The sequence below is a fragment of the Lipomyces oligophaga genome (genome assembly GCF_038497815.1).
Source record: "Lipomyces oligophaga strain CBS 7107 unplaced genomic scaffold V1516scaffold_4, whole genome shotgun sequence".
NCBI classification, from domain to species: domain Eukaryota; kingdom Fungi; phylum Ascomycota; class Lipomycetes; order Lipomycetales; family Lipomycetaceae; genus Lipomyces; species [Lipomyces] oligophaga.
Genome location: NW_027117788.1, coordinates 315,474 through 329,593, shown reverse-complemented (window position 1 = coordinate 329,593; position 14,120 = coordinate 315,474). Strand labels below are relative to the sequence as shown.

General features: G+C 46.9%; 6 protein-coding genes across 6 annotated transcripts; 3 read left to right on the top strand and 3 right to left on the bottom strand.

Moving 5' to 3' along the window:
* Window positions 1-135: 135 nt before the first annotated feature.
* Window positions 136-1,379, top strand: V1516DRAFT_674685 (60S ribosomal protein uL13). Its single transcript, XM_066922130.1, has 3 exons — window positions 136-288; window positions 362-484; window positions 544-1,379. The coding sequence occupies exons 1-3, from the start codon at window positions 255-257 to the stop codon at window positions 984-986; spliced, it is 600 nt and encodes a 199-aa protein (XP_066777225.1). The 5' UTR covers window positions 136-254; the 3' UTR covers window positions 987-1,379.
* Window positions 1,261-2,857, bottom strand: V1516DRAFT_674683 (uncharacterized protein). Its single transcript, XM_066922129.1, has one exon. The coding sequence runs from the start codon at window positions 2,615-2,617 to the stop codon at window positions 1,373-1,375; it is 1,245 nt and encodes a 414-aa protein (XP_066777224.1). The 5' UTR covers window positions 2,618-2,857; the 3' UTR covers window positions 1,261-1,372.
* A 147-nt stretch (window positions 2,858-3,004) lies between these two features.
* On the top strand, window positions 3,005-3,484 carry V1516DRAFT_623774 (uncharacterized protein; the record flags this gene model as incomplete). The annotated part of the gene is made up of 4 exons (XM_066919634.1): window positions 3,005-3,043; window positions 3,092-3,263; window positions 3,306-3,397; window positions 3,449-3,484. The coding sequence occupies 4 exons, from the start codon at window positions 3,005-3,007 to the stop codon at window positions 3,482-3,484; spliced, it is 339 nt and encodes a 112-aa protein (XP_066777223.1).
* On the bottom strand, window positions 3,404-6,773 carry V1516DRAFT_637316 (glycoside hydrolase superfamily). Its single transcript, XM_066920044.1, has 6 exons — window positions 6,242-6,773; window positions 5,983-5,998; window positions 5,614-5,721; window positions 5,049-5,167; window positions 4,719-4,796; window positions 3,404-4,646 (listed from the first exon to the last, which is right to left on the bottom strand). Exons 1-6 carry the CDS (start codon window positions 6,339-6,341, stop codon window positions 3,526-3,528), a joined length of 1,542 nt encoding a protein of 513 aa, XP_066777222.1. The 5' UTR covers window positions 6,342-6,773; the 3' UTR covers window positions 3,404-3,525.
* A 61-nt stretch (window positions 6,774-6,834) lies between these two features.
* On the bottom strand, window positions 6,835-7,952 carry V1516DRAFT_624851 (U3-containing 90S pre-ribosomal complex subunit-domain containing protein; the record flags this gene model as incomplete). Its single annotated transcript, XM_066919681.1, has 2 exons — window positions 6,835-7,132; window positions 7,207-7,952. The coding sequence occupies 2 exons, from the start codon at window positions 7,950-7,952 to the stop codon at window positions 6,835-6,837; spliced, it is 1,044 nt and encodes a 347-aa protein (XP_066777221.1).
* A 3,099-nt stretch (window positions 7,953-11,051) lies between these two features.
* Window positions 11,052-12,811, top strand: V1516DRAFT_320341 (uncharacterized protein). The gene has a single exon (XM_066918898.1). The coding sequence runs from the start codon at window positions 11,217-11,219 to the stop codon at window positions 12,342-12,344; it is 1,128 nt and encodes a 375-aa protein (XP_066777220.1). The 5' UTR covers window positions 11,052-11,216; the 3' UTR covers window positions 12,345-12,811.
* Window positions 12,812-14,120: the final 1,309 nt, after the last annotated feature.

The window sequence follows — 14,120 nt, the reverse complement described above, 5'->3', positions numbered from 1 at the left end:
AAATCAAAACTTCAGCCCTACAAACCCTAATGTTGCTCAAATTAAAAGCAGTCACAAATTTGTTCACGTGAACAGCAGCTGGGTTTCTTGTGCGCCGCCCGAATCTTCACTCATTTTGGTCTGCCAGACTTCGATTCGGACCTCAAGCTGATCTCCACTTGACATAAAATTCATTAATCCGTTTAAGTTCGGTTTTTTTCAGTTTGTTGCGAAAAGCAAAGTAAAAACAGAAGGAATCTTTATCTGTCAACGCAATGAGCACTTTTGAATCGGTCATCGTCATTGACGGTATGTTAATCTTGTGGTTATTCGGGAAATATTCGAGAAATATTCGAGCAGAAGTTGTCTAACAAATTCTTAGGCAAGGGTCATCTCCTTGGCCGTCTTGCGTCTATCGTTGCTAAGCAGCTTCTCAATGGACAGAAGATTGTTATCGTTCGAACTGAGGACCTCAATATCTCAGGAGAGTTTTTCCGCGCAAAACGTATGTATAAGTTTGAACTGTTCGCAACTATGTAGAATTGCCAGTTAACAATTCTCTAGTGAAATACCATGCCTACCTCCGCAAGGGAACGCGTTACAATAAGACCCATGGTCCTTTTCACTTCCGTGCTCCTTCCCGCATTTTCTACAAGACTGTCCGCGGCATGATCGCTCACAAGACGGCTCGTGGTAAGGCTGCTCTTGAGCGTCTGAAAGTGTTTGAGGGTGTTCCTCCTCCATACGACAAAAAGAAGCGTGTCGTTGTTCCTCAGGCTCTGCGTGTTCTTCGATTGAAACCGGGCCGTAAGTACACTACTGTTGGACGGCTGAGCCATGAAGTTGGATGGAAGTATCAGGATGTTGTCTCCCGCCTCGAAGAACGCCGGAAAGTCAAGTCTGCTGCCTACTACGCTAAGAAGAAGGCTGAGGCTGCTAAGCTTGCTACCATCAAAAAGGAAGTTGCTACCGATGTCAGCGAGAAATTGGAGGCGTTTGGATATTAGATTTTGTGTATATCTCGAGGAGGTGGTGGTGTCGGGCGGAAGTAGTTAATAGTTTTGCATTTCCTTGATTATTAATTGCTGATGACGGTAAAAAAAAAGTTTCTAGGATCATGAGAAAATTGTATGAGCATGGTTCTAGCATGGCCAAGAGAGAAGAGTCTCGAAAACAAATGAGGATCTAAAAGAACTTATTTTTCGAAAGATATATTGTTTTATATACAAGGCGATGGGATCAGTGTGTTTTATTTTATTATTAAAGTAGCCTATTATCTACCAATGGATTAATGTATTTTTTTGATAATTCACCTTTAGTTTGATAGATTCTATCTCTCCGCAGCTTCTTGTACTTTATGTGCTACTGAATAAAAAATAATCGATAGTTATTATCATTGATCTATGTTTTCAGCTATAATTGTACATTTACCCCCTCCCTTTGTGGAATCTTTGAAACTGCGAAGTGTCGCTTGACGAGTGATGGACTGGATTTCGAGGTTAATTTTGTGAATCATGGCTGAGCAGATCTGCTGATCTAATTCCACTTCGTTAGAGCGGATGCTCTGCCATTTTTCGTGTTTCGAGCAGGACCGTTTGTCCTTTGTACATACAATGTCAGCCTGCACTGTGATTTCAATATCAGAGGCCGGAGGTTCAGTAGTAGACAAAGCCGCTGGATTTAAGACTGCCAGAACCTCGGCCAAATCAATGTTGATTTGGACCGGAGCTTGTCTCTTTTTGGGTCTCTTATGCTTTCTGGTCGAGTTTACAAGCTGATTCCCCGCTGTTGAGAATGATTCTAATTCAGCATCGATTTCGGCCGCGGAAGTGGCAGCTTTCCGTCGTTCTTCCAAGACGTCTCTAAGTTTCTGAATAGCTTGGAGCGCGTAGATACCTATAGATGAGTCACACCAAGCCTGCCATTCTTTTTCGCTATATACCAGGCGAGGATCGAATCCGCAGATTTCCTTTTGCGCCGAGCATCGGATCTTCGTGTAATATAGATATGTGGCTTTGTGGCCGTTGTAGATATTCTTGAGAGACCATTCGTCGCGTTCATCCGCTAGCTGTTTGAGACGTGTATTTTCGGAAGCCAGGTATACGCTGCTTTGATCAATAGAAGATGGTAAAGTTGGAAGATGGTTTCCTAGATCCTTAAATTTTGCTAGTGATGGACCGGTAGCACGAACAACAGTAGCGAGTTCAGAAATTGACAAGGGACTATTGCGAAACCCTTCATCTCTAGACGAATAGTTGGCCGGATCGGTTTGTAACGTAATGTTAAGCTTCATCCAGGCTATTCCGTGCTCCGGAGAGCAATATTTTGACTTTGTGTGTCGATGACGGACTTTACCACTATCAGCGAACACCGCAGGCCTTCGACAATCTGGAAATTTGCACTTCCGCTTCCACAAAGTCTGCCCTCTGTTTTTTTCACGACACAGGGGACAGCAATATTTTTCAAGTAAATCGCCATCTTCCTCCTTGATATTCACACACTTCCCATGATACCAGTCATCGCAAAAGTCACAGGCTATCATCCACTGTCCGGAGTCCGGCTCGCGACAAATACAGTAAAGATCACCCTCTTCCTCAGATCTATGCTCAGCTTTCTGTTTCGATGATATCTGCGTCATTACTAAGATTGACCTATTTATTTCGCTCGACGATTGTATCTATAAAGACTCATCACCCCCGAACGGAATGAAAACGGTTTCTAGAACTAAGATCGAAAAATCAATTGATAATATGTTATAATTCAGATAGAATTAGAAATAGTTATCAACTAAAATAATCCAGATCGAGGCATTCAGGCGATAAATATTAATGGCCGAAAGGGAGCTAAATCTATTTGAAGAACTACATTAGCTGAAGATTGTTATCGTCAAGTCCCGTAATTCAAGAATAGAAGTTTGTGTAGCGCCGCGGCCAGGTTGCTGGGAGATTTCTCGCAGAAAAGTTCACGTAAGGAATTTTGAAAATTACTGCAACTTTGCTAGTTGTGCTTATTGAGTAGATGCAAAATGTTGACCTTCTGCCCTGACTGTTCCAATTTGTTAACAGTATGTTTTATTTTATTCACAATTTCAGAAGCTTAGCTAAATGTTCAGATATCTCAATCAAGGACTTCGGGTGGATACAGATTTGAGTGCAAATCATGCCCATACGAGTTTCCGATCACATCAAAGACCCAAATTTTCGCGCGTCGTGCTATGAAACGAAAGCAACTAGATGATGTGCTCGGTGGGGAGGGAGCTTGGGATAACGCTGATCAAACCATGGGTAAGTCAAGATTTCAGTGGTTTGAAATACGCTAACAATTAGCACAATGTGCAAACGAATGCGGAAACGATAGAGCCTATTTTTTCCAGCTACAAATACGAAGTGCTGACGAACCTATGACAACATTCTACAGAGTACGTTTAATGAACAAAATATATTGTATCAGCCGAATAACAAAGGACCAGTGTACCACATGTTTCTATCAATGGAGAGAAAACTAATCCACAAAATAATCATATCTGGGCGGAGAAAATCAATCCGTTTAATACTTTCCAAACTCATTACGGCCATCTGCTTCTTTATTAACCCAAATTGAAACGGAAGTAGCAGGACATTTGAAATCAGCAAAACCATCTTCACCTATCGTGACTTCCTCTTTTGACCATCCTAACACATCTGTCCAAATTTCTCCAGCATGCTCGGCACCAACACACATATGCTTTGTTCCTTCACCAGCATTTGAAAGTACCACTGCACATCCAGATGGCCGATCCCAGGTTCCTCGACGGACCCACCCAAGACAAGTAGCATAATCGAAATAATCTTCCTGGTCCCCATATGCAAACAGCTTCCTGGCGAGAATTAGATCGGCTAACTGTCCACCACACGAAGGAGGCTCAGGAGAAGGTCCTCCCGCGATACCTTCCAAATCGCCCCAAAATACACATGGATAACCTTGTGCACGAAGAAGAATTATCGCATAAGCAAGGGGTTTAAAAAAAGGCTCAATCTTGGCCTCCAGGGCCTGATGCGGTTGAGTATCATGATTCATAACCAAAGTCACCGCAGCAACAGGTCGCTTTGCTACCAACGAGCCATCAAAAATCTTGCGCAAGTCATATGACATAGTCTGTGAAGCCTCTGAAAAGTTATAGACTAGGGGCGCATCGAACAGACTAAACTTGACGCCGTTGAGGCGATCAAGATAGGCAGACATGTCTTCGAGTGAGTCTTTCCAAAACTCACCCACAAAAAAAAGATCCGTGCTATCTAGTTCGTTTTGCAAGTTCTCCACAAAAATGCGAAGATAGTCTTCCGAAAAATGCTTGACCGCATCGAACCGCATTCCACGTAAATGTAAGGTTTTGGTAAGCCATACTCCCCAAGCATTGATATCGCTTTGTACCTCAGGATGGCTATGATCTATATCAGCAAACATCAGGTAATCAAAGTTACCATTCTCCTTGTCCACTGATTTAGCCCATGTCTTGTTCTCGCCAAGAACTTTGAAGATGGCCTTTGTCTTGGTGGCATCGTCATAGTCTGTTCCCGTGAAATGGTGCCAGTGCCATTTGAAAGTAGAGTATTTGTCTGCGCGACCTGGAAAGTCAAACCCGAACCAACCTTCGATGTCATGAGGTTCTGAGACCTGTTTGGTGCGATCTTTATGCAAAATTTAGTAAAACTGGGAGCGGAAAGCGCCGAAGATCAGGGAGAGGGTAAACAACGACTCACCTGAAGGATCTACTTCGATAACCGTACATTTTTCGGTTCTGTCGGCAGCAGCTTTGTGGTTCAGTACCGCGTCGGCGTCTAGAAGAAACAAAATAGAAGTTATTAGAAAGGAGTTGAATTGACAGGACGAGCAAAATCTGGCTAAAGAAGCGGGGGAGCAAGAGCCACTCTTCTCGCGGACCGACTCAGGAACAGAAACTTTTGTGCAGAAGTGAGACCAAGATCAGAGGAATGCTGGTGACAAGAGGAGTCAAAGAATACAACACAAACTCAAATACACTGTAGATCTGAATAACAAGAGCACGGCCAAGAACAGAGGGAAACACTTACAAAGAGATATTCCATTCTTGTCTGCAGCTTCGACTAAGACGAGCAGGTCTTCCTTGGATCCCCATTTCGTAGCGACAGAACCCTTCTGGTCGAACTCGCCGAGGTCCCAAAGATCGTAGCTATTCGGAGTCAGAACAACCTGTCAGCCAAAAGCAGAAAGTGCAGAGTCAGAGAAGAGCTCCACTGGAGCTTATCGAGCCCACGAGCTAACAATCCGTCACGGTAGAAGCCGAGCAGAAGCAAAGTTTCGTGTTGGGTTGCTACAACAACACGGACAAATAGGTAAAGCGACAACATCGACAACGGCCGAGTACAAGCAAGGGCAGGCTAGCAACGGGTAAACGCGCGCGCAAGGACGCGATAAGATGTCAAGATGGGGAGATGTCATCGAGCCAGCCGTAAACCGTGAATCGAACGTTCACTGTGAACCGCACCCCGACTAGGCCGAAGAGGTCGAGGACGAAAGCCAGCCAGAGAACTCGACCGTTGGATGCACGAATTGAGCGGCAGAAATGCGAGGAAAAATCACGGGCACAAACACCTCGCGGGACGGGATGGCACTTACATGTCGTAACCGTTGGCAGATGGCCCAGTGGCTTTGCAAGGGGGAGGAATCCAGAGCGCAGTGAGGCCGATTGCAGCGTAGGCAGAAGCGTTCTGGGCAAGCTTTTTCCTGTGGAAGTCTATTAGCAGAATGAATGATTGAGACTGGACTCCGCTGAATTCGTTGCTCTTCGTTGGCTACCGGTTGACTAGTCAACGGAATATTCAGCCTTGGACTGGCTTTTTCGTCGTAACGACACTAGAACAATCTCCGGCAGTCTAGGACGTATGTAGACTTGGGCAGCAGAAATGACGTAAAGAAGAGGGATTGTGAGGCGAGCCAGAACGAAGACCTCAGACAGCTGAGCACAAATCGCGCAGAGATACTTACCAGTGTTGATGATCATCTGTTAGTGCGCGGCACAAACACCGATAAGTTAGCTTGAATCCGGAAAGAAAAGCAGCACTCTTGATAGTCTGAAGAGGACAGGACAAGTTCAGGCAGAGCCACGCAAGCACAGGCGGACCAGCTCTGATCATTGAGGACGACCATCACGGCTGGTCACGACTATCACGGCTCGGGCTACCTCCCGTCACTACCAGGACTTCAGGGCCACCAGTCCTCGTCACCGTAGATTATGTTTGCTTACCAGGAATATACCACTCAAAAGCCTGCAGGAGCGTGGCGTTTGTGTCCGTAGGTTTTCGGTCGCTCTCGGCCTGATTTGGCTGGATAGGCTGGTCGGTCATGATGAGACAGTCGCGAGGGCAAGAACGAGTGTTGTCCTGCAGCTAGGTGTATGACCGGATTAGTCAAATAGAGCAATCCAAAAGAGGCGAAAAAATAAAACTAGGACAGCTCGTCTCCAGAAAAGCGCCTGTCTATGTGTGAACAGTTCTCGCTGGTCGGACTCTTCTTGTATCCGTGTAATGTGCCGAGGACCTGGTATTCGGACAAGCTTAAGCTTTGTGAACGTCTAAACAAGGCAGCAATAGCGAAGGGAAGCAGGTTGTGCGCCGATCACGAAAGGACGGCTGCGTAGCTTGGTGGTGGAGTCGCGGTTGTGATCCAGCGGCTGTACTTCGTTTCGGCACACTATTACACAGTAGGGCTAGAAATAAGAAGAAAAGTCTGATTAAGAGAGTAATAGACAAACCATGGACAGATTATCATAAAGAAAACTACAATATGAATGGGAAGACGGGAAATGACATTAAATATAATGATCTATACCAAACACAATCAAAACAAGACCAGCTTAGCCTCTGGTCGTTGAACTAAAACTCTCTTGGCAAATGCAAGGGTGGCCGCCCGCTGATCGTCGAGCACTGAGTTTGTCTTTTGGTCAAGATAAGACACATCGAGAACGACAAAGGCTACCGTCGACACTGAAAACGCAGCTTTGTCCTGCAACAGCTTGGTTAGACGGTCGGTGGTTCCAATAATTAGAGTGGGCTGGCTTTTGGTGATCAGCGCACAATCTTGCGTCAACGTGTTTTTCGCGATTGCCTTAATCGACGATATGTACTTCGGCACAGCTCTATGGACGAAAAAATTAGGTTGTCTGCACAGTAGCCTCGACCCCGCGGGTCATTAATATAAATTAAAACTCACCTTTTGAGATCGCACACTCGCATGGCTGACTGTGCTATTACCAATCCCAGTGGGCACGATGAGCCCGAGTCACTCTTCGGGGAATGCTTCAAATCGATATGCAATCTCTGGGCCACGGTTGCTAAGAACCGCGGAAACAGGTTTAGTGATCGTGAAGAACCGGAACTGAACTGTGTTCCCGAGAGATCCTCAATGTCAGTCTGACTGAACATGAACAAGTCTTGCAGCTCGACCGCAGACAGTTCTGGGTTCGCCCGTCGGGCAACCTTAGCTAGATGATCGGCAATCGCATGCGCTGGTAACAAGGCCAGCGTTTTTTTACTGTCGATCTCTGCCCTCATTCGGTCTTGTTTTTTGGTTGACGTCTTTTGAGCATTTTTCTTGCTTTTCTCTTTTTTCCGGAGTTTCTCCGTGGCGGGATCTGCAAATGACGGTTTTAGGTGTTGATCTATACCTGTGTGTCCCTCATCTTCACGATCTATCAGATCGACCAGGCCGTCATCGTTGCTGTCACGCTCATCCCCGCCGATGATACTGTTATCTTCATCTCCGACAAACGATGCATCTTCGAAATCATACACTAATCCATCGTCGAGATCGTCTGCGTCTGGTGCAACTTCACTTGTCGCATCAGCTGCATTTGACCGCCGAGAATTCGCTGGAACACTGTTTTGCTTTCTTGCTTTAGCTGCAGACCCAGGACTCAAACCAAGCGTGTTGCTAGCCTTGCGTTTAAGTCCAGGCATATTAATCTAACTGTAAATAGCCGAAAGTTGCTGTAGGCAATTATAGAACAATGACATCAAAGAACATGGTCCGAAATTAGAGATTTTCATATGAAAAACAACCGAGGAAAATTTCCTCTGCGGAGGTGCGGCGCATCACTGAGGCGAGGCTGGTCTTCGATGGCGATCCAGACAGGACGAAATAACTAATTATAGACAACGCAGATCGCAGTGCAAGACAATGACGAAAACCAGACGCAGACTCTAGATAGATCGGAGAAGCGTGCCGGCTTTTTAGCGTAGAACGAGGGTTATTCTGGGAACATTGTACTGATACAATCAAGATACATTCAATGTACTCTGACTAGAGTGTAAACCAGAATCGCCGCGACCGTAAGACAAGCGACAGCAGCTGATCAAGGTCAAGGCCAAAGTCAAGATAAAGAACATGACCGCCAAAAGAAATAAGCCATGGCATAATCATGAACTAGTCAAACTGCCAATAAGAAGCTTTTGAATTCAGAATGGTCCTGCAGCACAAAACACCCAAATTTACAAGCTCAAGACGATGCATGCGAAATACAAGGGACTACTAGAGTCAGGCCGGAATGAGGACTAGTTAAATTGATGCTGGCATCTATGCTAGAGTATCTTTGAAAGTGGTGGACCACTCGCAAGTGTGTAGCTAGCGGTGAGCCTTGAATCAGTTCAGCAGTGTAGAATTAATTGAATTATTGTCTACATGGAGAAAATCACCTGCAAGCAAAGACTACATGCCTCGCCCACATTCCCTGAAAATACGCAAATTGCTCGGTCATCTGCAGAAGCAAGCAGTCTGTCTCCTAATCATCCAACACTGCCATGACTGTGTGTATTCTTCCAATTCATTTACTCCTAGCGGACAGCTCAAGCTTAAGCTCAGCCCAGTCTGGCCGGCGAATAATCCTCCAACCGAAATTAAAATTAGCGGAAGTAGAATTGGATTAAAGGGGAAGGGGTGAGGACTTGGGGGGAAAAAGGTCGAGGCCGGGTAGTGCCGGAGAAGATGGGAAGGACGGTCCCATCCAAGAAATGAACTAGTAATGAAACGCAATTCTAATAGCGACCAGCAAGACGCTAGCTAATCTACCATTCCAGCGCGACTTTATATTAATTTAGGTTGATTTACTTTCGATAAAGACCAAAATTTTTCCAGCCTGCAACGAAGGAAATTGAGCTGGCGGCATTTTCCAGAGACCTGCGTTTAGCAGGAGTAAGAGTCTTGCTCAGTCTGGCTAGAGAGAATGCGGTACATTGAACCAAAGCGCTTAATTAGTCTAATTAGTATCACAAAAGAGCTGCAGAAAACTAAAAGGCGGTAACCGTTTGGACGAGTCAATGCATTTGGTTTTGGCCCACCTCTTTTTTATGAACCTTTTTTCTTCTTCCACCTGTGCTTTCCAGCGTTGTTTTGTGTTTTGTGTTTTGTGTTGAGCCAGCTCGCGAGCCGAGCTGGCTCGTTGAGATGGATCGTTCACTACGTTGGTCTGCTTCGACCGAGCAACAGCCAGCAGGAGATTACGTAAAACGGGAAATCTGAATACAACGTCTGGTTGCTTTAGAAGCCCGCCAAACAGCTTGATTTAAACGACTCTTTCGTCATGCCGGGTTGGAGTGATATTTAGCAGCCGTTCGATCGATTCAGCCGCTTTATGGATGAGCGACCGACAGAAGATAGAAAGACAGTAAACAACAGCACGGAAAGCAGGTGCTAAGAAAAAACGCAGAACAATAAAAACAAAAATGGGACGGCTGCGGCAGACCTAGCGCCGAGCAATCCTGCGAGCGGTTCTTCCTGGACTTGCCCGTCCTGTAAACAAAGCAGCCTGCATTGCAAACATGACCTGTTTAATCAAGATTGGACAGCCAAGAGAGTTTTGTCGGTTACTGAACAAACTCTGACGAAAAATACTTGGAAGGATATTCTCGCAGTTTAGCGCACCACGTTAAGCCAAGATTTGACAATGTAGAGGCAGTGAGTGTTGAGTACAGTGTAGAAAAAGGTATATGGCTGCGGGTAGTAGAGGTTAGCAGTCTGCAAACAAGAGCGATTGTTGTTTGTTTGCTTATGGTTAGCTGAAGTTTGGTTGTCGGTGGACTGGCTGACTGGGTGCCTGCCACCTGGTTGTCTGTATGTCTGTCTGTCTATATGGCCCTTAGCTCCGACTTTGTCTGCTTGCCTGGTTGTCTAGCTCCGCGACCACCTAGCTGTCAACGAAACAAGTAACCAGTCTGGGGAGACCGAGGAACGGCAAAGTGACAGCAAGCATTCCACGGATCCAGGAACAGATTCAATTTCAGCACAGCTTCGCGAACCAGTCGGTGCAGGAATTTTCCGTACAGACAGAACAACTAGGATGGCTGGGCCGCGGAAGGCAGGGGCACACCGGATTAGGAGCATCTACATAGTGTTCGACCAATCCGCCATTTAGACCTGGCACGACCACATCTATTAGGAGCATATGCCCCCCCCTAGGAAGGTTATGCAGACCCAGTTGACAGGATTACGGGCAGAAGCAGCCAGCAGAAACAGAGGCAGAGGCAGTGGGAGTAGGAAGAAAAATGAAGCAACAACGTCTTTATGGCTCGTCGTGAAATCGGTGTCCTCCAGCCGACTCTGATCCAGCCTGATCTCATCTGATCTACAGTAAACCAAAACTGGCTACCAAGGCAATGACATAATACTTTAACCAAGTCCGCATCGGACGGACCGAGAAAAAATCACGATCATCGTCCAGAACAGCAAACTGTGCTCATCAGGAGGACTAGGCAATCAACAAGCCAGAGCCCATACGACGCATTAAGCGACTTGCGACCAACAGGGGCACTCAGCCGAACATGGCCTCCTCGAAAAAGGGAAAATGTTCGTACTGTCAGACTATCGGACAACCAAATATTGAGGACCTTATTTCTCATAGCATATCTCAATCGAGCACTCGATTTGTACAGACATCACACATATGCATATGCCGTCAGGTTGCCTTAATAAAGTGGTTGGGAAGCAACACCAATGCAGTCTAATGTACTGCACGATGCACACAGCCATAGTGCTCAATTCTGCCGTACCTGCGGGAGAGCCGTGGATACTAAACACATGTTTGCTTACCATGTGTACCATGTGGATTGGTGCTGGGAACAATAGGACAGATTGGGTAGAATGGGATTACGGATACGCGTCGACAGTGGATCGCGTTGGAGGGTGAGTCTTCGACGCGCTCAAACGGAGGACCGTCGAGAGGAAGCAGGATGGATTACGAACGATTAGAACTTATTCGGACGCCTTTGCGGCCGACTCTGAATTCCCAGAATACGACCAGGACACCTAGGTCGAGAACACGGCCAAACGTGGCCCTGGACGGCACGGCTTTCCATTCGAGAACTCGTGTTGTTCGACACAACCTGCTGACGCCTGGCCGGACCAGCGCGACTAATCGGCGACGAAGTTCCATTGGTGACACATTAGTTAGAAGTACTATTAGGCGACTGCGGACGCCGAGAGATGATCTGCGGATCCTGTCCCGACTACTGCGGAGAGAGCGGGATGCCAGTGCAGAACAAGAGATGGATCCACAACTCGAGCCTGTGCAAACGCAGCAGCCGACGGAAGAGGAAACACCAAGAGCGATGGAAGTGGCAGTGTCGCAGTGGGAGGCAAATATTGAGAGTGCGCGTGAGAACGTGGAGGAGAACGTGGAAGGGAACGTGGAAGAGAACATGGAAGAGGGCATGGTGGAGACCGTGGAAGATAACGTGAACGCAGCCGTGAAGGCAAATGCAGACACAAATTTAAACCGAAATCTTCTTGATCAGGCAATTACAGCTGGTCAGGTGCATCGCCAACAGAGGCGATTGTCGCGATACGATAGAGAAGAGTTTAAAATCATGGTTGTTACGGACGAACATCAGCAGGATCAAACGAGAACAGCTCTTATCGAGCGGCCACCATTGCCCGAAATTGGCGGCGATGAGGAAATCAACGTTGCGTTGATAGGGTCTGAATCAGACTCCGAATCTGTTGCCAGACCAAAGCATGAAACTCTTAGCCCAATGAAGTCCAGAACAAGAGGCCCATCCTCCGACAAACAAGCACCCCGACAGGCTACCGCAACAATCTGCCGAAAGACTGTCAAGAAAGTACTTTCAGCCGGACGAACAGGCAAGGTCGGCAAATCAGCTCTTGCCGCAATCATGGCGGCGGGCGAAGTGTTTCTTGAGCAAATAGGTCAGGATCTAGCGGGATATGCACAACATGCTGGCCGCCGAACAATTGAAAGCCGAGATGTTCGATTACTCGTGAAGCGACAGCGCAAACAGAACAAAATACGGGCGATTTTGCAGGACGGACTCGTGCCGAAGGAAATCCAGAATAATTGAATGGATTAGTATAATAGAACCAGTGCGGTCTTTTACAATTACATAACCAGAAGGCGTCTGCCAGCTCGTCTCTATGAGTATGTTGGCTTCAGACACATGCAAGAGAGTAAAAGTGCCATAAAATCCCAGTCCGGTAGCCCTTGCCCGTAGACCATGCGCAAGAGTGCGTGTGCATGGCTGGCATGCAGCCACTAGTAGAAGTAAATTAGCTTGGCGCCGTTAGCATGTTGTACCAGCCACCGCCGCTGAGCGGACTGCAGCTGGACGGACAGAGGTCTGTGCTCGTTGTTTGGTGTGGAAGGACTGCCTCAGGCTAATAATAAAACATTTGTAACTAATTTGTGAGAAGGCGAAGTGCAGCGACGATGATGAGAAAGAGATTGTGAGAGCGATGATGAAGGAGATGCGCAAGTAGAATAAAGAGGCCATGGCTGGGAAAACTCAATACTTTCTTGGACAGATCAGCGGGCAGAGAGCAATACGAAAGATTGCGGTGGCCACAGAGCTCATTCGGTTGCTGTTCTATTCTTATGCTGTACCGTCTAATTATATGGTGTTACGGTATTCGGTTCGTATAGATCAGTCCCGGTATTGGCATCAGTAAAATTAGAATATCTAGTATTATTAGTATCCAAGTCATATTTCAAAAACCATAGTCGGATTCGAACTGGCTTCGACAATATAAATACCATCTAATCTTGTTTGTTTCATTTAAATTGTTCAATTTCAGATTAATTGCATTCTGATCTTGTTGTTCGCTGGCTGCACTGCTTTTTGGCTTATCCGCTTCAACGACCTGCCCACTGCTACTGCCACTACCTCTCTCAGCAGTACTCGGTGCAATTACTGCATCTCTCTCTGGCCTTTGGCTCGCGGCTCGTGGCTCCTGCTCCCACCGCCTGCCAAACTAAGCTGCTTACTGCTGGTGCCGCCGGTGCTGTTGGAGCTGGCTGGCGCGCTGTACTTTCCCTGCACGGTACTGCGCGGTGCTGCTTTTGCTTGCTTGCTTTAATAGCATAACCGCTCCCCTCTGCCCTTAAACTCTCTTCTGTCGCCGTACCTCCTGCTCCCGCCCTCTATCTCCCTCGCCTGCTCACGCTGTTTCTCTCGCTCACACTCGCCCGCCCTCAGCACACAAACACACCAAATCTCTGTCTCACACATACTCTACTCTGCCACCCTGCTGCTTACTGTATCTCCCACCAATTCGCTCTCGCTTTCTCGCACCCACTAATCCATCCACAGACGCAGTGCACACAACACACACACCCTCCTCCCGCTCGTCTTTTTTCTTGCTCTTCACCTTCTTCTCTCTTCTCCCTTTTCCTTTCCACTTTGTTTTTATCGCTCCCTCTACACCATATCCTTATTCTTGATAATCACCAGCTCCCTAGACACATCTAGGCTCATTGCAACTTTTCGTCGACTTCTCGTCTTGCACTTCTTACGCCGAAGTTGCCGTGTACCAGCTGCAATAACAGGAGCACTACTCTGCGACGTAGCTGAATCGAGTCCGGTCGTCTCTTTTGTTGCTCCTCCTTTTTTTCCTTTCTCAATCACTCCAGGACTGTCTATCACCAGATACAGGTCAAACTTTTCCGTCCATCACAACCTCCGCAGTCCCCTCAATCCCCTCTTCGCCTCGGCTGACCAACCGCAAGCCTTTTTTTATCTATTTCAGTCTCAGCGTGTCTTCTCGTAAGTCTCGAAAGACCTACGCTGACTCTTTCTCCTGAGTATTGCTGCTACCAGTGCGTCGCTCCTGGTTCTGTCGCT